General features: G+C 41.0%; 1 protein-coding gene across 1 annotated transcript in view; it reads left to right on the forward strand.

The window, feature by feature from the left end:
• dnah6 (dynein, axonemal, heavy chain 6) overlaps window positions 1-25,187 on the forward strand; it is a 433,707-nt gene that overhangs the window by 79,672 nt on the left and 328,848 nt on the right. The window contains exons 14-17 of the mRNA XM_039758084.1: window positions 4,741-4,893; window positions 10,068-10,319; window positions 20,501-20,629; window positions 23,485-23,598. Of these exons, the coding sequence (XP_039614018.1) occupies window positions 4,741-4,893; window positions 10,068-10,319; window positions 20,501-20,629; window positions 23,485-23,598 (648 nt within the window). The remainder of the gene's footprint in view (window positions 1-4,740; window positions 4,894-10,067; window positions 10,320-20,500; window positions 20,630-23,484; window positions 23,599-25,187) is intronic.

The following is a 25,187-nucleotide window of genomic DNA, read 5'->3' on the forward strand; positions in this document are numbered from 1 at the left end:
GAACAAAATATAGTAATAACCAAATGAAATAAAAATAACGGATATCGCGTAGTTAAACAAATAGTACATGAACAGAACAATATTATAAAACACAATAATAACAATTAAATTGAACAAAGAAGATTGCAAAAAGCACTTTAACACTAGAATTACCAGAGCCTACGGAAAAACTCATAGATCCGTCCCACCTTAAATCGCTTCTTAAATCCGTTCTCACCTCTCCACCAGCGCCTTTTGTCCTGTTAATGTGCAGATCAAGAGCAGCAAGCAGCCGGCTATTCCATCCCCCCACAGACTTAGAATGTGCAGGAACTTCTCCCAGCTCATGCCTTGATTGATTATATCTAGGAGTTAACTGGAGTTTTAGAGTGGAAATAATAGATTGTTATTTGGAACGAAATGTGTGTTCCGTTTCTACAGTAATCTGTATAAACGCATTGCTAAAACAGAAACATTTTCATATTTTAGTAATAAATGTTACAAAATGTAGGCATAAACTATAGAATATATGAAGCCTGATTTCCAAAGATCAAATAAACACAGAAGGTTCAAGAATGATACAACATCTCCCGTGAGTAGCGGTAAGATATGCTGTCTCAGCATTCCTGCCATGCCTCATAGACCTGAGTTCGATTCCCAACTGAGGACCAAGAGTTTTTTTTATTTTTTTATACCTCAAACGGATATAAAGTTTATAAATTGGTATGCACTGTCAATTAATGAGACCGTTATATTTTCATGTGGGATGCTCCTTTTAAAATATTTTTTAACAACTGAGACTGCAATTAACATGAACAAGTGTCCTTATAACTGTTATTTTTAAGATCCATAACACACAGACAGACAGAGCATTGCGTAATAGAGAGACAGACAAACAGGCAGAGAAGTCACTAAATAAACAGGGAAGGCACATGTACTGAAAGAAACAAAAAGATCAACATGTGCGTTGTTCCTGCCGCACTGAATAAGCGCACGCGCTCTAACTCCTCCCCCTCTCCCCCATCTGACTCTAAGTAACGCTCGCGCTGTTTGAGTCAGATCAGACAGATCAGATCAGGGCGGGGAACGGGGTTAGAGCGTACAAGAACCGTCTTTCCTACTTTACGACGTGTGTACCTGTTGCAATGTGCACACTTTTCTATATGCTGTGGTTTCTATTACATTGAAAGGGCACTTGACACTGACACAGTTTACTTTCCTGGGGAAGTGGCTGTCTTGGAACAGAAGCTTGTCGATGTTGCATCCTCCTTTTTTGAGTTTTATTTTCTCAATGACGATCACACTCTAAACCCGCCTATTTTTCATTTAGTAGTGCTTTCTCTGTCTGTTGATTATACTATGAACTCCGTCTATCTATATAGTAATAACAGTAATTTTATTATTATATAGCAACTTCCCTGTCTGCCTATCATTTAATGCCTTTCCTTCCTATCTAACTATATAACTATTCCCTTAGCTGTTTTTTGATATATCTATTATACAGTACTATCCCTGTTTATTTAGTGACTTCTCTGCCTGTTTGTCTGTCTCTCTATTATGCAATGCTCTGTCTGTCTGTGTGTTATGGATCTTAAAAATAACAGTTGTAAGGACACTTGTTCATGTTAATTGCAGTCTCAGTTGTTAAAAAATATGTTAAAAGGAGCATCCCATATGAAAATATAACGATCTCATTAACTGACAGTGCATACCAAGTTAGACATTTTATGTCCATTTGAGGTTAAAAAGAAAAAAATAATAACAGTTTCTCCCCAACGAGAAATCGAACTCAAGTCTCTGAAACACGGTATATATGCTACGACAGCAAATCTTAGCGCTACGCCATGGGAGCTGCTGTGATGCTCTTGAAACTTTTGTGAAAGTGTTTATTTGATTTTTGGAAATCAGCCCTCACATATTCTATAGTTTATGCCTACATTTTGTAACATTTATTACTAAAATATGAAAAAGTTTCCATTTTAACAATGTGTTTACACAGATTACTGTAGAAACGGAGCACACATGAAATGCGTGTGTTCCAAATAACGATCTATTATTTCCACTCTAAAACTCCACTTCACTCCCAGATAATCAATCAAGGCATGAGCTGGGAGAAGTTCGTGCACGTTCTAAGTCGGTGGGGGTGATGGAGTAGCCGGCTGCTTGCTGCTCTTAATCTGCACATTAACAGGACAAAAGACGCTGGCGGAGAGGTGCGGACGGATTTAAGTAGCGATTTAAGGTGGGACGGATCTACAAGTTTCTTCGTAGGCTCTGTTAATTCTAGTGTTAAATATGAGCCCGGGAGGAACTCAGGTTTGAACATCACTTGTGAAGACACAAATACTCCAAAATAGGCACTAGAAGACAAGAACAGAAAGAAAATGCGAAAGACATAATATTATGACTTACAAAATAATTACTACCTATCCAATTAATGAAAAAGTTCTAATAACTATGAATAATATTAACTCTTTGTAGGCTTCATTTTATTGCTTTGGCAAAAATCCTTTTTTATTACCCAGGTTGTGAAAACCGTAAAACTAACAAAATGGATTTTCAGGAGCACTCTCGTCGTCACTTTCCTCTGACAGTTTCAAAATCCTCATCTGACATTGCAGAATCCAAGTGATTGACAATACAAAACATGTCGCTGGCAGAAGATTTCTATTGATGAGAGCCGCTGCCAGCATTTGATGCCATGCTGTAATGAAAATAAATGGAGATTTATTTTTATCTCATGGTTTTTTCTGCCATCTAGTGGATGAAACTATGTCATACATTCTAGGTGTTTTTTCTTGGTGATTAACCTCCAGTTCTACTGTTTATCTCTTGACTATTGTCAAAACCCACCTTGAAAGTGTTAATATTCCCAGGATTAGCTTTATTTCTACTCTGGGCTTGAAAGTGTAGGACTTATGAGACTGTCTCCAGTATCAATTTCAGGAGAGATTCAGCTGTGCCCTCCAGTCCATTAGGTGGCAGCAGATATTCCTTGGGGGAAGTTATTGGAAACCTGTTGTCTGCCGGCAAGGAAAATCTGACCTGCTTTAATCTTAGGCTTGTGATCCTTTAAGACAATATCTGGGCTGAGAGGTGATGAGACTCCAGGGACTACCAGAGGACGGTTTGTCTTGAGTAGATACTACACTCTCCTGAATCAACGATTACAGGGAAACCAATGATTCCATAGGAATAGTCCTGAACAAATCTTTGTAATATTTACATTTATTTGCTTCACACACGCTTTTCTCCAAAGCAATTTACAAAAGAGGTCCAAATATTTGAATTAACATCAATCTAGAGGACAGATTATGAACAAGTGTTACAGGACAAGGGTACAGAATTGATCATCGCCCGTGATGAGCTCAGAACAAAATACAAGGAAGTTACAGCTCCTAGATTACAAAACCTAACAGCTAGGTATCAGCTAGACAAACGACTCTTCACATGAGAGAGTCAGAATTTCGAATGGAGGTGGGCAGCTCATTCCACCAGCTGCAAGCTACACATGAAAAGAGTCTGGACTGAGATTTGATGTCCATGCAGAGGTGGCTTCGCTAGATACCTTTCATCAGACGACCTGGGTGGGTGAGAAGGAACCTCACAAGTGTGTATGTAGGTGCTGACCTTTGGACTACTCTGTAGGCCAGCATCAAGGATTTGAACTTGATGTGTGCTGCTACAGGAAACCAATATAATGTTCTGTGAAAGGGAGTGATATGTGCCCGCCTTAGCTGATTGAATACTACAACAACAACAGCCACATTTATTTCTGTAGCACATTTTCATACAAATGATGTATCTCAAAGTGCTTTACAGGATGAAGAAAGAGGAAAAAGACAAAATATAAAAATAAAATTAGGCAATACTAATTAACAGAATAAAAGTAAAGTCCGATGGCCAGAGAGGACAGAAAAAAAACAAAATCCGCAGGGGTACCAAGGCCACAAGACCACCCAGCCCACTCTGGGCATTGTGCCTAACATAACTGACCTCAATCAGTCCTCATGACTGTCAGGCTTCATGTGGAAGAATTAGACGATGATGGTTATGTGGACTTCTGGCTTTTAATCCATCAGTGTTGGGACTGCATGGTGCTTTGGTCAGGTGGTGGTGGTGCAGATCATCACCACAGAAAACCGGAAAAAGAACAGAAGAGAAAGTAGGGGTTAGTAGGGACTGTGGATCCACCAGGAATGATAATGATAATTCCAGATTTGAGGTACATAATAGCAGAAGGCCACCCACCTCACCACTTCTTTTAAGTTTAGCTCTTGGAATAATAAGGTTATGATTTGGAGTGAAAGGTGACAGGCATTCCGAGATACAGGATGCAGCAGTTTATTTAAGGCTTTGTGAACCATAAGCAGTATTTTAAAGTCAATTCTAAATGACAGAGGTAACCAATGTAGATGTGCGACTGCGTTTTGAAGCATCTGCAGTGGTTTGGTTACACCTGCCAGCGGAGAGTTTCAGAAGTCCAGAGGTTACAAGACCAAAGCCTGGACCAGGAGTTGTGCTTCATATTCTGTCAGATATGGTCTGATCTTCTGGATATTGTAAGGAGTGAAATCAGTAAGATCGAGAGACTGTATAAATGTGGTCCCTGAAGGACAGCTGATAATGAAAGTGATCTTACAATGCATTTGCTTAGGCATATTTGAAGTTGTTCTATTTAATACTGTACACTTAATAGATAGATAGATTGAACTTCAAAATGTGTTCACTTTTGCCATTATTCTCCTCTTTTTTCCAAAGACTATAAACGACATGTTGCCCATTCTCGCCAAAAAGAAAATGGACGCCGTCATTTCAGAGGCCAGGGATGCTGAATTCAAACTGGAATTTGCTCCATCGACGACTATGGAGTATGTCAAAAGTCTTTCATTCCTTGAAGAATTTCAGGATCGGGTAAGGTTTCAAATGGCTATAAATACCATCACTCGTTTAGTATTAGTCATGGGAAAATGACGCATTAGAGAAATGAAAAATATTTTTGCCAGTTGTTCGCCTTAAGAGAACTTGAAGTAACGCTTGCCAACATCTTACACAGTGTTACAAAGGGATTCCATCTTTGCCTGTAGCCTTGCCCAGTTTCTGACTCCAGCATTTGCCACTTTTATTCATAGTAGTTTCCCTCGTCAAAGTAGCCCCCTTTAGCTGATATAACAGCCAAACTGTGGTAACCCTTGTGATTCAGAATGCCAGTCACTCTGTGCCAGTCAACAACTCTTCCTCAAGCAAATGAACCCGAGACCTTTACACTTTGTCCTCCATGTTTGGCAGTTGGTGTCACACACTGTGGAACCATCCTGTCACCAACTCAGTGGCGTACAAACACCCTGCGTGATGAACCAAAGATTTCAAATTTTGATTCATCGCTCCCTAAGATTTTCTTCCAGTCTGCAGGAGTCCCTGTTGGTATTTCAAGGCCCTATTTTGTCCTTTAAGGAATGGCTTTCTTGTTGCCACTCGCCCTGTCAAACCTGCAGCACAAAGTCCCCTCTTCACAGTAGACACTGACAGGCTGTGAGGCTCCTGTGATCACACTGGCTGGTGACCCTCAGAAACCTGACTTCTGATTGGCTTGTGACTTTGACTCAGCCGGATCTCTTCCTATCAGAGTTTCTTCCAGTTTCCAGTTGCCTTTGGATTGTGTAGGACACCACTGGATTCACTGACACTTCGATATTTTTTTACATTTTCTCAAAGTGAAAGGCCTACACGTCAAAGAGTAATAATGCTCGGCCTCATTTCATGTGTTAATTGCCATTGTCTTGCCATTGTCATATTGTCCAAATAGGACTTCAGAAGGTGTAGTAACACAGTCTGCTCTAGTGTGACGGTGCGGGTCCTGCACCTTCTTTTGGGAACATCTTGAACCGAACATCATTGGTAACTTAACTGAATGAGCTGGCAGATGAGGACAAATCACACATGGAGCAAGGAGAAGGTGTGAAGTGTGCAAGTGCTTTTATTTAAAAAAAAAAAATCTAAACTAAACAGTGTCCAAAGTGCAGTTTTCAAAGTTCATAAATAATCCATAAAAAAAAAAACCAAAACAAATGATTAAAACAAGGCTAAAATGAGAATAAAAACCACCGACAGTCATTGGGTCAAACGAGCCAAGCTCACCCATTGCTCGCTCAGCTGAAGGAGACTTCAGCAGCAGGGGTCCTCTCAATCCCGACCCCCACCGTCGGCGTCTACCAATCCGCTCGGGGTTGATTGTCCTCTCGTCCTCCTTCTCACACATGCATTCCAGGAGAGGATGACACCCTGATCGCACCCACTCCTCAGCACAATCAGTGAGTACGAGCCGTCACTAGAGCACCGATCCCTCGCTCCGTCACGGGACCCCTGACCACGCTGTCTTCTCTCTTTCACTTGGCTCGTTCTCTCTTTTTCCTTCTGTTTCTCCATGCACCAATGCCGCACTCTCGCTCTGCCTGCCTTTCTTTCCTTTTTCTTTCGTTTTTCTCCTCCCTGTGCTGGCCTTATACAGCTCCGTGGGCGCAGTGTCACAATCGCACACCGTAGGAAGCCGACGAAGCAACTGAGAAAGATCGCACTCTCACGTGCAGGTGCAACTCGCCCCAATTACTTCACCAACTCCCCTACAGCTGCGTGACGGACACGGCCAAATGGATTATTTCAAAACCTAACCGTTTTTTCGGAGCCGTGGACCCGCTATACTGGAGCAACGTTTCAGCCGTGGCATGGCCAAATGGGGAGGCAGCTAGATGGATGAGGTCTCCAGGACTCTAAAAATATCCAAACCTAATTATGTCATATCATCTACTGTTAAACCGTACTTCTAAAATTTTATTATTATGCTGTCTTAAGGAATTGTTCTGTTCTGTATATTGTATTGTATTGACCCCCTACTTTTGACACCCACTGCACGCCCAACCTACCTGGAAAGGGGTCTCTCTTTGAACTGCCTTTCCCGAGGTTTCTTCCATTTTTCCCTACAAGGTTTTTATTGGGAGTTTTTCCTTGTCTTCTCAGAGAGTCAAGGCTGGGGGGCTGTCAAAAGGCAGGGCCTGTTAAAGCCCATTGCGGCACTTCCTGTGTGATTTTGGGCTATACAAAAATAAACTGTATTGTATTGTATTGTATTGTATACCACAGACAGACAGAGGGCCTTTAACACTAGAATTACCAGAGTCTACGAAAAAACTCGTAGATCCGTCCCACCTTAAATCGCTTCTTAAAACCGTTCTCACCTCTCCGCCAGCGTCCTTTGTCCTGTAAATGCGCCGATAAAAGCAAACTGCAAGCATCCGGCTATTCTATCCTCCCACTGACTTAGAATGTGAACGAACTTCTCCCAGCTCATTACTCGACTATCTGGGAGTGAAGTGGAGTTTTAGAGTGGAAATAATAGATCGTTATTTGGAACACACACATTTCATGTGTGTTCCGTTTCTACAGTAATCTGTGAAAACACAATGTTAAAACAGAAACTTTTTCATATTTTACTAATAAATGTTACAAAATGTAGGCATAAACTATCAACAGAAGTTGGGACACCGGTGCAAATTGTTTGCAAGATTTAATTTACTTTAACTGCTGCAGAGCATCTGTAAGTTGTAACCCTTATGAAAAGGCACTATATATGTGGCCAACCCGGCAAAAAGAGACAGGGAGGCACGCGTAAAAATGAAACAAGTTTATTGTCTTCACCTGTGAGGCTTGTCTTCCCCGTGTCCCACAGGAACAGCACAATCCCAAAAGCACAAAGTAAATACACCAAAACAAAACACACTGGTCTTCACCAACACTCCTCCCAGCAAGCGTTGTCCTCCTCCTCCTCCTCCCGACTCTGGCTCCCATGAAAATTTCATTGTAAAGATACAGTCAAAGTATGTGAACCCCTAGGAATGATCTACTGTAAATTTATGCCTAATTCCCATATAAAACCTGGTCGTATCTTCATGTCAGTCACAGTAATGAACAAACACCACCTTCAATAACTAAATTTTCACAGATATTCAGAGAGTTTTTGACCATATTGAATAAATCATTCAAACTGTGAAACTTAAGGTTGGAAAAAGTAAGTGAACCCTAAGCTAAAGACTTTTTAAAAAGCTCATTGCAGTCCGAATTTAACACGCATGGAGTCCATTTAATGAAACGAGTTCAGATGTGAGGCCTAGAATGACTTTGATTGGTCAAAACCTCTATAAAGTTTGAGTTTGAGCTTTTGACAAGAAGCATATCCAGACGGGAATCATGCCTCGCACAAAGGAGCTGCGTGAAGAGCTACGATCGAGAATTGTTCATAAGGCTGGAAAGGGTTACAAAGTCATCTCAGCGGTTTGAGATATTCATCAGTCTACTGTTAGGCAAGTTGTCTATAAATGGAGACAATTTGCTATTGTGGCTACTCTGCCTAGAAGTGGGCGCCCTGCCAAGATGACCCCAAATGCACAATGCAAAGTCAGCAATGAAGTAAAGAAGAACCCTGGAGTGACAGCGAAGGACTTGAAGATGTCATTAGAAGTGGCTAACATCTCTGTTCATGAGTCAACTATACGCAAAACACTGAACAAGAAAGGAATCCATGGCAGGACACCAAGAAGGAAGCCACTGCTATCAAAAAAGAACATTGCTGAACGCCTGATGTTTCTGAAAGAGCACTTGGACACTCCACAACGGTACTGGGAAAATGTTTTGTGGAGTGATGAAACCAAAACTGAACTATCTGGGAGGAACAAGCAGAACTTCATTTGGTGTAAAAAGGGCCCTGCATATCAACATCAAAACATCATCCCTGCAGTAAAGTATGGTGGAGGGAACATCATGATTTGGGCCTGCTTTGCTGCATCAGGGCCTGGACAGGTTTGAGGGGAAAATTAATTCACAAGTTTATCAGGATAATGTGAGGGTGTCTGTCCATCAGCTTAAGCTCAGCAGAGGCTGGGTGATGCAACAGGACAATGACCCCAAACATTGCAGCAAATCCACAGCACAATGGCTTCAGAAGATCAAACTGCGCCTTTTGGAGTGGCCCAGTCAGAGCCCAGATCTCAATCCTATCGAGATGTTGTGAAATGACTTGAAGTGAGAGAGCCGTACACAGAAGACAACCAAAGAATATGGAAGAGTTAAGGCAGTTCTGAAGGGAAGAATGGGCACAAATGCCCTCCGCACGATGTGCAGGTCTGATCTGCAGTTACAGGAAGTGCCTAGTTGAGGTCATTGCTGCCAAAGGAGGGTCAACCAGTTATTAAATCCCAAGGTTCACTTACTTTTTCCACTACAACTGTGAACGCTGAATGTGTTTGTAAAATAAAGACATGAAAGAGTAGAACTGTTTGTGTGTCATTGGCTTACGCTCATTGTGTATATCAGTACCTGTGACTTAGATGAAGATCAGATCACATTTTATGACCAATTCATACAGTAAACCAGATCATTCCAAAGGGTTCACACACTTTTTAATTTGACTGTATTCGTTGTAACGGAATTTGACCTGTAAGTTCTGAAATTTTCGTTTTTTTTCAATCTTTTGTTAACCTAAAATTTTATATTTAAACCTCTGACCTTTTCACCATTTTAGACCATTCATTGTATTTCACCTGATTACATTTGAAGAAAAATTCTGAGGTGTTCTAAAACTTTTAACTGGTAGTGCCCATATAGTGGATGGCATGATGGCGCAGTGGTATCGCTGCTGCCTCGCAGTTAGGAGACCCGGGTTTGCTTCTCGGGTCCTCCCTGTGTGGAGTTTGCATGTTCTCCCCGTGTTTCCTCCCACAGTCCAAAGACATGCAGATTAGGTGCATTGGCGATCCTAAATTGTCCCTAGTGTGTGTGTGCGTGCCCTGTGTTGAGCTGGCACCCTGCCTGGGGTTTGTTTCCTGCCTTGTGCCCTGGGATTGGCTCCAGCAGACCCCCATGACCCTGTAGTTAGGATATAGCGGGTTGGATGATGGATGTACATATAGTTCTCTATGGTGGCGCACATCACAAAAAGTACCATTTTTTTTTTCTTGACTAAGAAGGTTCACAAGAGAAAAGCATAAATGCCAGTCTGCCAATGAATCCAATGGTCACATATGTGTGTCTTTTTTCAGATCGAGTTCCTGGATGAAGAGACGGAGATTGTGGCTCAGATGTATCAGCTCATCGAACATTATCATGTGCCCACGCCACCGGAGGATTTTGCGGTTTACGCTATGCTGAGGCCTTCCGTCATCACTGTGCACAACTCGATTGATAAAGCGGTCGGGGAGAGAGAAGCCAAAATTGAAAAATTCTGTCACCTTCTGGAGAAGGACATTGTAGAGCTCAATGCCGAAGTGAAGACTTTAAAACGGCAGGCCCAGGTATCCATCGATCAAACTTTCTCTTTTTTTTTTCCATTTCCATTGTTTGTTTTTTTTTTGTTCATTGTGTACTCAAGCCTGTGGACTATTCGGTTGCCTGCTATCTTGCCTCCATTATTACCTACATTTTCTCTTCCCCGCTGAGCTTCTATTTCAAAAGTGATTTTCCATCAGTTTCTTGTTTGTTACGGTGGTCCGATCGGCTTTCACTTCTTCAGCCCCCATGAATTATTTTCTACTCCACTCTTGGGTGCTGTGTTATTGTAAAGTAGTACAATGCCAACATATTGTGTTGTAATTTTGTTTTACAGAATTGCTTCAGTGTTGTTTTTAAATATTTGCTCTTACTGTTGGCTCTCAGGGTGGCACAGTGGGTAGCGCTGCTGCCTTGCAGTTAGGAGACCTGGGTTCACTTCCCAGGTCCTCCCTGAGTGGAGTCTGCATGTTCTCCCCGTGTCTGTGTGGGTTTCCTCCCTAAGACATGCAGGTTAGGTGCATTGGCGATCCTAAATTGTCCCTAGTGTGTGTGTGTGTGCATCTTGCGGTGGGTTGGCGCCCTGCCCGGGGTTTGTTTCCTGCCTTGTGCTCTGGGATTGGCTCCAGCAGACCCCCATGACCCTGCAGTTAAGATATAGCAGGTTGGATAATGGATGGATGGATGTTGGCTCTCATCGCTTCCTATCGAGTTGGGCTTGAATTCTGGTTTCTTAAGTTTGTATCTTCTTTGTTTTATTAGTTACACTTTAATGTATGAAATGTTTTTTGTTTTTTACTTCAAATAAAGTCAATAAAACTAATCAGTGATTTGTGAAAAAGTAAGTGAACCCATGAAACCCCATATTTTCTTTTTTTACATACACAATATGGACCAAAGTATCGGGACTCCTGACCGTTACACCAACAGGGACTTTAATGACATTGCATTCATGTACTGTACATGGACTTTAATATGGAGTTGGCCCCCGATTGCAGCTATAACAGCTTCCGCTCTTCTCGGAAGGCTTTCCACAAGTTTGTGGAGTATTTCTGTGGGAATTTGTGCCCATTTATTCTTTTTTTTTTTTTTTTTATTTATTAATTTTATTATAATCAATACATAGTAATCAAGTTTTACAAAAAAAAGAATTATGCTAAGAACAGATCGATCCCCACCCTTGAGAGAGAGAGCAAGCCAAATGGTGTAAAATTTAAGGCTTTAAAAATACCTAAATCAACAAATTCTCTGTGCTTTATAAACTCATTTCAAAATATTACTGATTAGATCCTGCCATGTTTTGAAAAAGTCTGCACAGATCCTCTAACTGAGTATTTGATTTTTCCAATTTTAAATAATATAACACATCAGTTTCCCACTGACTTAAAAGAGGAGAGTTTGGGTTCTTCCAGTTTATCAGAATAAGTCTGCGTGCCAACAGTGTAGTGAATGCAATCACAATTTGTTTGTCTTTCTCCACTTTAAGACCCTCTGGAAGAACCCCAAACACAGCTGTTAATGGGTTAGGAGGGATTGTGAGTCCAAGACTGTCTGAGAGGTAATTAAAAATTTTTGTCCAGAATAATGTTAATTTGGTGCAGGCCCAGAACATGTGACCTAGTGAGGCTGGGGCTTGGTTGCAACGTTCGCAGGTTGGATCATGCCCTGGAAACATTTTGGAGAGTTTTAGTCGAGACAGATGTGCTCGATATATAATTTTGAGTTGTATAATTGTATGCTTTGCGCATATGGAGCTTGAGTGAATTCTCTGCATTGCTACTTTCCACTCCTTTTCTGATATATTAATTGAGAGGTCATTTTCCCAGTGTCCTCTTGGATCTTTGAAAGGAAGGGATTGTAAAAGGATTTTATATATTGTAGAGATGGAGTCTAACTCCTTGAAATTGAGCAATAATTTTTCCAGCGTGGATGAGGGTGCAAGATGAGGAAAATCTGGAAGGTTCTGTTTAACAAAGTTCCTGATTTGAAGATAGTGAAAGAAATTTGTAGCTGGAATGTTAAATTTGGAATGTAATTGTTCATAGGATGCAAAGACGTTGTCTATATAAAGATCTCTAAGCAAGTTAATTCCAAATTTTTCCAGATATTAAAACTGCATATGTTTGTGAGGGTTGAAAGAGGTGGTTCTTTTGCAGGGTGCCACAGAAAGAAGCTTCTCCGTCTTAAAATGCTTTCTACATTGGTTCCAGATTCTAAGTGAGTGGAGCACAATTGGGTTATTAGTGTATTGCCGATAACGTGTGTTTATTGGAGCACAGCAGCAAGGAATACAAAGAAGTACTGCAGGATTTTACTTCTATTGCGGTCCATGCCTGTGTATGTTCTTCTATTTGTGTCCAGGTTCTTATCGACTGTATATTTGCCCCAGTAATAAAACTGGAAGTTAGGTCCATGCCGCCTTCTGCCTTTTGTCTTTGTAGGGTCGCTCTTTTGATGCGTGGATGTTTAGAATTCCAAATAAATGAGGTTATTGTTGAATCTAATTGCTTAAAGAACGATTTATTAATGTATATTGGTATGTTTTGAAATAAAAAGGAGCTTAGGAAGAATATTCATCTTAACAGTGTTAATTCTTCCAGCTAGTGTGAGATGAAGGGTTGACCATCTATGCAAGTCTTGTTTAATTTTTTCCATGCAGACGACGAAATTTTGTTGATAAAGAGCTTTATGTTTACTTGTGATGTTTACCCCGAGGTATTTAAACTGTTCTGCAATGATAAAAGGAAGGGTGTCTAATCTAATATTATATGCTTGCGAATTCACCGGAAAGAGTACACTTTTATTCAGATTAATTCTGAGACCAGAGAGCTTTTGAAATTCTGTGAGTGCTGCTAAGACTGCAGGCACAGAATTTTCTGGGTCCGATATATACAGTACCATGTCATCTGCATATAATGAGATTTTCTGTTCCAGTCCTTCTCTGCTAATCCCCTTTATCTGATCAGTATTTCGACAATGTATTGCCAGTGGTTCAATGGCAATTGCAAACAGCAGTGGTGACAAAGGGCATCCTTGTCTTGTGCCACGTTCTAGTTTAAAGTAGTCTGAGCAAATGTTATTGATGCAAACTGAAGCTTCTGGGTTAGTATACAGTAATTTAATCCATGCACAAATGTTCGGGCCAAACCCAAACTTCTCCAAAATAGTAAAAAGGTATTTCCATTCAATCATGTCGAATGCTTTTTCTGCATCCAATGATAATAATATTTCTGGGGTGTTTGATTTAGTTGGTGAGTATATTACATTAAACAGGCGTCGAAGATTTGAAGATAAGTGTCGGCCCCTAATAAATCCAGTTTGGTCTTGTGATATTACTGAGGGAGCACTTTCTCCATCCTTCTAGCTATGATTTTAGAGAGTATTTTAACGTCGTTATTCAGAAGTGAAATTGGTCTGTATGATGCACATTGTAATAAGTCCTTATTTTGTTTTGGAAAGACAGTGATTAGTGCTTGGCGAAAGGTTTGTGGAAGAGATTGGTTATCTCTGGCTTCTGTAAATGTTGCTAATAGGAGGGAGCTAGCTGAGCGGAGAATTTCTTGTAAAACTCTGCAGGGTAGCCGTCAGGGCCTGCTGCTTTTCCACCTTGGAGTGACTTTATAGCATCCAGTAATTCTGATAATGACAGAGGTTTATCGAGTTCCTCCACACTAAAAGCGTCAATTTGTGGTATCTGTAATTTATCCAGAAATGCATTAGATTGTATATTGTCTTCTTTAAACTCAGTAGTATATAGGGATTTATAGTAGTCTCTAAAAGTGTACATTATATTTTTGTGTTCGATGATTTTATCTCCATTCGTGTTAGTAATTACGAGAGATTGCGTATGCATCTTGCTTGTGAATTTGTTGCGCTAAAAGCTTATTAGCTTTCTCTCCATGTTCATAATAATGATGTCTGGATTTGTAAATTAGTTGTTCGGTTTCTTTAGTTGTCAAGAGGTTTAATTCTGAATGTAGAGCCTGCCTCCTCTTATGTAGAGTCTCGCTTGGTAGTCTGGCATGTTCTTCATCTATTTTAGTAATTTCTTTTTATCTCTGCTACTTTCTTCGCTTCGGATTTATTTCTGTGGGAAAGATATGAGATAATCTGTCCTCTTAAGAAGGCCTTAAGAGTTTCCCAGAGTATTCCTGCAGAGATCTCAGGGGATGTATTTGTCTCTAGAAAGAATTCAATTTGTTTGGATATAAATTCAGTACAATTCTCGTCAGCTAATAGAAGCGGATTGAGGCCATCTGCGGGTGAGTGTATGGGGCTTAGTAATTTCAGCTCCAAGATCATCGGAGCATGGTCTGAAATAACAATAGCATCGTATTTACAAGATTTAATCTTAGGCAAGAAGTTATTATCTATAAAGAAGTAATCAATCCTTGAGTAGCAATGATGTACTGGTGAGTAGAAAGAATATGTTCTTGAATTTGGGTTTAAAAACCTCCAGGGATCTGATAAGTTGTGATCAGTTATAAACTTTGTAATTATCTTTGCGGTGTTAGTTGCGTTCCCCTGTGGAGGAAGTCTTATCTAAAAGTGGATTTAGAACACAATTAAAGTCCCCAGCCATTATAAGTTTATGAGTGTTCAGATTGGGAATGGATGCAAATAAATTTTGTATAAATTCCTTATCATCAACATTAGGTGCATAAACATTTATCAAAATCATTTTACAGTTAGATAAGTCTCCCATGACCATCACATATCTCCCTTCAGGATCCAATACTACATCTGATGCTACAAATGGTACTGTTCTATGTATGAGAATTCCCACCCCTCTAGTTTTCTTTGTAAAACTAGAATGGAACATTTGGCCAGTCCAGTCTTTTGCAGCCGGAACTGATCCTTACTTAGTAAGTGGGTTTCCTGTAAAAATACTATTTTAGCATTTAGACCTGTTAGGTGAGAAAGTACTTTCTTTCTCTTTAATTCGTGATTCAGGCCTTTAACATTCCAGCTTACGAAGTTAACTGTCCCATCATGGAGACACTGATTCTGAGTTTTTGATGTCATTTATAGTCTTAACTGGAAGTGAAATAGTTTAGGTCTTAATTTCCTATTCCCCCAAGAGTTGTTGCCATGCAGCTTATTATTACGTTGATAGTTATAATTATAAAGATTGAGATGATAGATTAGATATAGATCAAGCCTGCTCTCTTTCTCTTCCCCTTAACCCCCACCCTCCCTTTTTGCCTCCCCAGGTGAGGCTAAAACCCACTTCATGCAGTCCCAGTCCTCTGACATACCCAGAGACAGAGCACGTCCAAAGCACATCAAGCCCCCATGCAGTGGCGCTTTAAGGTTAAAAGATAGAGATATCTGTTACCAATATAGTCTTTAAAAGAGGAAAAAGAAAAAGAAAAAGAATTTTGCACTTAATATATATATATATATATATATATATATATACATATATATACATATATATATATATATATATACATACATACACATATACACATATATACATATACATACACATACACATACATATAATCTTCATCAATTTTAGTGCATTAAGATGATATCCCCAGATAATAAACCCAGGTGATGGTGTTAAAGATGTGTCCAAAACAAGCATAACAAGTCTTAATGCAGTAATAGCAATAACAGTAAACCAAGGGTATGATATTGAACAGTCTCATTTAGGGTACACATGAAATAATTAGAAAAGAAAAAAGAGGAGGAAAACGTAATTAAGCACAATAAAACATAAACATTTAGCGCCCTAGTAATACTAAGTAATAATAAGTAATAAGTAAGTAATAATAATAATAAGTAATAATAAGAATATGAGAATATATGCTGATAAAAAAAAAAAAAAACAAATAGATCAGACAGTAGATTATTAATCCTAGCTTTATCATTTACCGCCATGACTCACAATTATGTATCAGAATAGTCCCGGGATCAGCTTTCTTAATTCATTTTCTGCCTCCTCCTTGCTAGCGAAAACATAGAAATGACCCTGCCATTCCACTTTCAGTTTTGCCGGATACAGGAGGCCGTATTTGACATTGGCTTGCCGTAGCGCTGTTTAATATTATAGAAGGCTGCGCGCTTAATAGCTGTTGCTGGAGAGAAGTCAGGGAAGACGCGAATGTGGCAATTTTCATATATAATATTTTCCTTTTTTCTGAGGAGTTCCATCACCTCTAACTTAAATGATAATCGTTCAAAACGAACTATAAAAGATCTTGGTCGGGTCTGACGGTGTTTGATCCATACGCTGTAAGCCGCTGCTATCTCAGATTCTGCTTTAAAGTCGCCCCCGATTATTTTAGAAAAAAGTTCAGTTGCGAATTTCACAGGGTTTAAACTTTCTCGATTCTCCGGCAGGCCTTCAATTCTGACATTATACCTTCTACTCCCATCTTCTAAAGCAGCCAGTCTGTCTCCAAGTTTTTCTCCGAGTTTTTACATTCCGAACTGGCATTTACTGCTCTTTCCTCGGCACTGGAAGCTAGATGTTCGGCTATTTCGATCCGATTCGTGAATGTCTCACTAAGATGCTCCAATTGATCAGCAAGCGTGCTCAGTTTAGCCGAGTTTTTCTCAATGCGCTCTTCAATTTTGCCCAGCACCTGTCGAAGTTCAAGTTGGACCTCTTGACGCAGCCTTTCATTTGCCTGTTGGATTTCCTGTCGCAGACATTCATTGGCCTGTTTCATCTCCTGTTTTAATTCCTGTTTCAGTCTCTCAAGTGCCTTTGCCGTTGCTTTCTCATTAGCCTTCTCGCTTTCCTTTATATCTTGCGTGAGCTCAGCTAGCAACACTTTCAGTTCAGATAGCTCAAATGTGCCTTCTTGTGCCGCGTGCCCATTTATTCTGTAGAGCATTTATGATGTTGAACGAGAAGGCCTGACTCGCAAACTCTGTTCCAGTTTATCCTAAAGTTGTTTGATGGGGTTGATGTCAGGGGCTCTGTGTGGGACACTCAAGTTCTTCCACACTTCTTTATACAGTAGGTCTTGCTTTGTACACTGGGGCACAGTCATGCTGGAATAGAAAAGGGTCTTACCCCAAACTGTTCCTACAGCCTTTGTCCAAAATGTCTTGGTATGCTGAAGCATTAAGATTGCCCTTCACTGGAGGTAAGGGGCCGAGCCCAAACCCTGAAAAACAGCCCCCCACCATTATCTCTCCTCCACCAAACTTCACAGTTGGCACAATACAGTCAGGCAGGCAATGTTCTGCCGGCATCCACCAAACCCAGAATCACCCATCTGACTGCCAGAGAAGCATGCTCCGTCACTCCATAGAACATCTTCCCACTGCCCCACAGTCCAGTGCCGGCACTGTGCTTTACACCACTCCATCCACTCCTTGGCATTGGACTTGGTGATGTGAGGCTTGGCCATGGAGACCCAATCCATAAACTCCCGCATTTTTTGCCAATGGAAGTTTGGAACTCTTCAGCTATGGAAGCAGCAGAGCATTGGCGACTTTTATGGACGGACTCCAGGTGCCCAATGAGCTTCTTCCGGATGCACTTCTGGGTATGGTGGAAGTGCTGCTGAATAGGGCCCTGCAAGCTTCCAGGAGCCCCCCTGGTGGAGACCACAGGACCCAACAGGGTTGAGCTTCAGTGCTCATGACCCATGGACCCGCTGAAAACCAAGGGGCCTGCCCTCTGTCGGTCCAGGGGAGAAACTGTCCTGGAAGTACTCTCTCCCCCGGTCCTTCCAAAATCAGGGCTTCCCGGCTGGGTAAGGGCCTCAGCCGTCCACCACAATATATATACTCTATATTACAGGGTGACACAGAAAAACTGGAACTTTTGGAATGCGTAGTGGCAGCCATGTACAGTTGGCAGCACTGCGGAACAGGGACCTTGAGCTGTAAACAGTCTCGCCATTTAGTAATTTAGTAATCAATTGCAAGGCAATCAATGGCAGCTGTGCGAGAATTGTTCGGTAACCGTGCCGTCTCAAGATTCGGTGACATTCCCTGGCCCTCAAGATCACCGGATTTGTCCATTTGTGATTTTTTTCTTGTGGGCTACCTTAAGAGTCGGGTCTACACGACTCGCCAAGGACACTGAATGAATTGAAACAAAGAATTCAAGACGAAATTAATGGTATCCCAGCTGAGATGTTGCAGCGATCAATGGGGAACCTCAACAGCAGATTGGAAGAATGCATACGTACAGGAGGACGCCATCTACAGGACGTCATTTAAAGACACTGATAATTTGGGTTACTGTCTCTTAAAAGGCAAGTTGTACACTGCAGTGGTTCAATTGCTGTCAATACATTTGTTTTGTTGGATTTCTTCTATTTGTATTGGGTTTTTCAAAAGTTCCCGTTTTTCTGTGTCACTCTGTATATATACACTATGTTTATTTAGACCAGTGGTGGCGAACCTATGGCACGCGTGCCAAAGGGGGCACTCAGAGCCCTCTCAGTGGGCACGTGCGCCGTCGCCCGAGCACAGAGTTTGTTACTATAAAGCCAGAGGAATGCGGGACCGCTCCCCCTCTTCACGCGCGCCGGAGGACTTTTCTCACATCACCCGCCCCTCTGCCCAGCAGCCCAATGGGAGCGCGTCCTTCCTCTCCTGTCTGGGGTAAGGCAGGCGGCACACATGCTGTTTGAGGGTGCGGCACGGACTGCAACCTTTTGAGTCTGTGATTCCCGTGGTGGGGTTGGAGGGGATGTGGTATAGCGGGTCCACAGCTCAAAATTGAAAAGGCCAGTTTTAACAGATAATTGCCGCACTCGCGGCTTAAAGGGGGTTATGGTAATGTGGCCGGAGCGGTTCCCGGGAGCTTTGTGATGCGGGCGATCCTCGCTTAAGCGCACAGGTGAGGAGTCGTCCGCATCTGTAATTATTGCCGGGAGTTGCTAATCGCCACACCTGATCCACGACCCCGTAATATATAATGGAAGCTTTGGGGGCGGAGCTTAATAGGGAGGACCTACGTGAAACACTTGAGAGGATCGAAGGGATGACAAAGGACAGCACAGTTAGTTATGAAAATGAAATCCTTAAAGTGTGGAATTCTCTGCCAAATAATCTTAAGTCAATGAAGGCACTTGAAGGGATTGCTTTCCTTACTTTGTTTGGAACATCTTATGCTTGTGCGCAGCTGTTTTCAGCTTTGAATTAAATCAAATCTGACACCAGAAACAGACTAACAGATGACCTGAGTGCTGCATGTGTTGCTCTCAGACTTACAAAGTATGAGCCAAGGTTAGACAAATTATCAGCATGCATACAACAGCAAAAAGCACATTAATTGTTCAAAAGCATACCGAATGCAAACTTTTACCTTTCAACAAAAAGTTGTTTGTATCATTGAAAGCTCTGTTATTATGTTTTTCTTTTAAGACAAAAGATGTTAATGTATGAGTTGCTTTTCTAAACTAAAAGCTCAGTAGATAGACAGACAGACAGAGCATCAGTATTGGCAGTTCAGTCCAATTTATCATCCAGCTGCACTCCCAGGTATTTATAGGTCTGTACCCTCTGCACAGTCACCTCTGATGATCACGGGGTCCATGAGGGGCCTGGGCCTCCTAAAATCCACCACCAGCTCCTTGGTTATGCTGGTGTTCAGTTTTAGGTGGTATTCAGGTTAAATTGCCATGTTGGCACTTTGCGATAAATAAGTGGGTTTTGGATTGCAGTTTGGGCACATGGTTTCTAAATGGTTCGCCATCACTGATTTAGACTGTATGACGCATTACAACAGTGTAAATGTGGTGCGGTGTTTCTTACGTTATACCGCCTTTATCTATTGATGCTGTTTAAATGAAGGTCACATCTTGACCGTCACTTGTCCACATATGTTAAAAGCATGTCATGGGGTGTACTTACTTTTTCACATGATTTTATCTTTTTGTTTTTTCCACTTAATGGATTTGAATGATCCTCTGGGGACTCCGATTTCCTCCCACAGTCCAAAGACATGCCGGTTGGGTGCACTGCTGATTCTAAATTGTCCCTAGTGTGTGCTCGGTGTGTGTGTGTGTGTGTGTGTGTGTGTGCGCCCTGCCCGGGGTTTGTTTCCTGCCTTGTGCCCTTTGTTGGCTGGGATTGGCTCCAGCAGACCCCCGTGACCCTGTAGTTAGAATATAGCAGGTTGGATAATGGATGGATCTGAATGATAACAGTTTTTGAAGTCATTTTAAATTTACTAACCTGTTAGAAGAAAACATTGGTTAATATTTGCACTGTCTCGTTTTTTTAGGATCCTCAGATAATTGATATTTTCTCAGACAAGAAAAAGATCAAGCAGTTACTTCAAGGTATGCAAACCACCATCGATGAGCTACAGCAGCAAGCCTTTCAATACAAATCCTTCCAGAAACAGTTCAAGGTATGTTGGGCAGATCTTTTCATTCATTCATTTTCCACCACTTATCCGAGATCAGGTCACACGGGGGTTAACAGTCTTAGCAGTGAGGCCCGTATGTCCCTCACCACAGCCACAGCTGACAACTCACACTGTGGGATCATCTAGTAGGTCTGCTGTTCTCTTCTTTGAAAGCTTCATTTTATTATCTGTGGGCAAAGAGAGGATGTGACTTGCTGAAAAGCTCCAGTTTGGTCTCACCTGTCCAAAGGATATTCTCTCAGAAGCGATGGGTTGTCAAGATGCAGTTTAGCAAATTCCAGTCTGGCTTTTTTTTACATTTTTTCTATCAACAGTGGAGTCCTCACAGTTCTTCCTCTATCAGGCCCACTGTCACTCAAAAAAGTGATGGATGGTGGAATCAGACACTGATGGACCTCGATCTTGGAGTTCAGCTTGTATCTCTTTGGAAGTTGTCCTTGGGTTTGTGTCTGCCACTTTCACTTTCCTTCTACCCATTCTGGGGTCGATTTTCCTTATGCGGCCGCGTCCAGGGAGGTAGTCTACAGCCCCATGGACCTAAAACATCTTGATGATATTTACAACTGTTGTCACAGGAACATCAGTCTGCTTGGTGATGGTCTTCTAGCCTTTGCCTTTCACATGCTGGTCTGTCATTTTCTTTCTCTCTCCATTGGTTTCTCTGCTCCATGTTTAGTGTGGGACACATGATGACACCAAACAACAGAGTGACGACTTCTCTCCATTTCAATCTGCTGAATGACTGACTGCACGATTGGAGGCGTGTGTGATATGAATTCAAGCAAACAGGGAGTTTGAAAAATCACTTGAATCCAGTTTTTTAGGATCTTTTCTAGGGACCCCAACTAATATGCCCAGGCCATTTTAGAAGATCTTTGTAGAATAAGCAACACTTGATCTTTTGTCAAAGGCATGCAGGTACACAGCAGACAATTGTTTTTAATTGAATCACTTTTCAGGAGGCAGACAACACGTTTTTCAAGGCGCTCTAAATGGACTAACAAATTTGTTCACTTCTGAATAAATTTGATCTCTTGGTTTTGACTCATTTCTATTTTTTTGCAAATCTTATGCCAAATGGCAAATGATAGAGACTTATTCATTGCATTTGACATTCCAACAGATGGTACATCACAAATATTAACACTACTTTTATGAATCCCATACCAAGTGGCATATGAAAGAGACATATGCATTGCATTTGTTATTCCAACAAATGGCACATTAAACATTAGCACTGCTTTCACAAATCCCATGAAAACTGGTATATAACAGAGACATATGCATTGTATTTGTCATTCCAGCAGATGGTGCATCAAAATAATAATGCTGCTTTTATGAGTCCCATACTAAATTGTATGTGACCAAGACATATGCATTGCATTTGTCATTTCAACAGATGGTGCATCATAACATTAACACTGCTTTTATGAATCCCTTAACCAAATGGTATATAACGTGAACATATGGACTGCATTTCTCATTCCAATAGATGGTGCATCTCAACATTGACACTGCTTTTACAAATCCCATACCAAATTGTGTGTAACCAAGACATATGCATTGCTTTTTTTCATTTCCAACAGATGCCGCATCACAACATTAACACTGCTTTTATGAATCCCTTAACTAAATGGTATATAACATGGACATAAGCATTGCATTTGTCATTCCAACAGATGGTGCATCACAACAATAATACTGCTTTTGCAAAACCAATACCAAATGGCATAGGGCAGAGACATGTATTGCATTTGTCATTTCAACAGATGGTGCATCACAACATTAACACTGCTTTTGCAAAACCCATACCAAATGGCATAGAGCAGAGACATGCATTGCATTTGTCTTTCCAACAGATGGTGCATCACAACATTAACACTGCTTTTGCGAAACGCATACCAAAAGGCATAGAGCAGAGACATGTATTGCATTTGTCATTTCAACAGATGGCGCATCACAACATTAACACTGCTTTTATGAATCCCTTAACTAAATGGTATATAACATGGACATAAGCATTGCATTTGTCATTCCAACATATGGTGCATCTCAACATTAACACTGCTTTTACAAATCCCATACCAAATTGTATGTAACCAACCCATATGCATTGCTTTTTTCTTTCCAACAGATGGTGCATCACAACATTAACACTGCTTTTGCGAAACGCATACCAAAAGGCATAGGGTAGAGGCATGCATTGTATTTGCCATTCCAACAGATGACACATCACAAACATTTGTTGCAATGCATTTTATTACTACAAATGTTTGTGATTTAACATCTTACTACAAATGTTTGTGATTTACTATCTGTTGGAATGGCAGATGCAATGCATTTTTATTACTACATGCTTTACAAAATACATTCCAATAGATGATGCATTGTAAACTTTAATGCTGATGTCATTTGTGATTACTTAGGTTTTAATTTGCCTTAAAAGTATAGCACAGCTAGTCATCCAGATATTTTATTACGCCAGGTAGTTCACAAGGAGGTGTAAATGGAAACAGGTTAGATGGAGAACTGCTGCTTCCTTTGTTACGTGCATCTTATTGTTAATAAGCAGCAATAACAAAAAGTGAACCAAGCGGTTTAAAACTAAAATAAGCAATTAGGGGTGGGCAATCTTAACAAGCAATGCAACTAAAAGGAAACCTAAAACAAGTTGCCTAAGCAATAAGAGCTTCAAGAGCAATAACTGACTTCTCATTAACAGTTTGGGTTGGAACAAAAATCTGCCGCCACTACTACTTTCCAGGGCGCCTTTACTAGGAGAGTAAGCATGAATGAAAGTTCTTGGTTAATCAGACATTTTTCTATTCATTGATCAGGTTGAAGTGACAAAATATGAAGCATTGGAGGAACTAAATGCAGAACTCAGGCTTAAACAGCTCCTTTGGAACTCTATAGATGAATGGGATATCATGGAGGCTGAATGGATGGAGGTAAGAGTCCTACATTACTGTGCTGTAACATTCATATATGGTGGATTCAGAAAGTATTCGGACCCCGTCACGCTCTGCATGCCTTATTGTGTTGTAGATTTCATTCTAAAAGGATAAAGCTGCCATTGTTGCCCATCAATCTACACGCACTAACCCACAATAACAAAATGAAAACATGTTTTGCAAATTTATTAAAAACTAGCAAAATACCCGCGCTTCGCAGCGGCAAAGTACTGCCTTAATATTTTTATTAGGAAGTAAAGTAAACCTTTTTAAACTGAGGGAAAATATACCAATAATTATTTGTTAAGGATCTCTTTGTATACCACATTGTGAGTTCGGCCCTCCGGTTGTAATATGACCAAGCTGTGCGCTGAGCTTACTCTTGAGAATACAACGTACAGTCGGCCATGTGAACAGTAATCTTGTCTCAAATCTCACAGCTTGGACTGCTGCTGTCATAATCGGTTTGAGTTTCTTGGTTTGTTTCAATTATGACAGTATTTGTAGGACTTGTGTTGAAGAGACATTTGGCATCTGTCAAGCGTTGTAAGCATACAACCAGTTTCATCGATAACTTCACATCCAGCTTTTGAGAGTTTAAACATTCATAAACATCAAAGTGTCCACTACTGAAATCGTCACCTGTCAGTCTAAGATCTTTAAGAGGCATCGGTGGTTGTCGAAAGGTGTAAAATATTTGGCCATTTTGGTACACTTGAAAGCGACAACCGAACAATTCAGCGACAGCCATCAACTCACATGCAGATCAATAGATGAAGGGCTTAAGCATTTCACTCTTCTAGTGCTCCTGTGTAGTATAATTATCTCCTGTACCGTCATCAGTCCACACCTTGAACCTGTCCCAGTCATTCAATACATAAGACACAAAGTTCCTCCGGATATCAAGAGTGAGCCTGATATGGCCGTGCAATATGTAACACAGAGAATGGAAAAGGCAGGTGCCATCTCCGGGCATGGAAACCACTCGGTAAGTGACAGTTCTTTGATCGATGGTGATCACCTCGATAGACATGTTAATGGGGGTACGGTTGGAATGATAAAGGAAATGGGTACCTGAACAATGTAAAGTAAGTCTAAAATACCTACACAATAACTATAATCGTAATAAACGAACAATAAAACAGCGGAGAAGCCGTGGATTAAATAAAAAGGCTGTAGTTACCAGTAGGGAGACGTAAATCCCGTGGCAAAGCAAGGAAGGCAATGAAGAGACCGACAGACAGCCTTATATAGACAGGCAGCCAACACCGTGTGAGGCGTTGGGATGGGGGACCCAACGCCGCCTCACACGGTGACTGAGCTGCAGGCTATGGACGTATATATGTACGTAAGTAGGATTCAGTTAGCGTTGGGAACCCATGTACCAAATTTCTTGAAGATGGGCCCATAAGTAACAAAGACCGTTGGAAAGTTCAATATGGTGGCTGACAGTGGCGTAATAGCACCGAAATAAGTACGTACATCGGCTTCGGTTAGCACCAAATTTCGTGAAGATGGGGGCCATAAATAAGAAAGTTTATCATGGCGGACGTTGTCGACCGTTATGACTGCTACGTGTAGAATTT

Source organism: Polypterus senegalus, chromosome 7 (assembly GCF_016835505.1).
Source record: "Polypterus senegalus isolate Bchr_013 chromosome 7, ASM1683550v1, whole genome shotgun sequence".
NCBI classification, from domain to species: Eukaryota; Metazoa; Chordata; class Cladistia; order Polypteriformes; family Polypteridae; genus Polypterus; species Polypterus senegalus.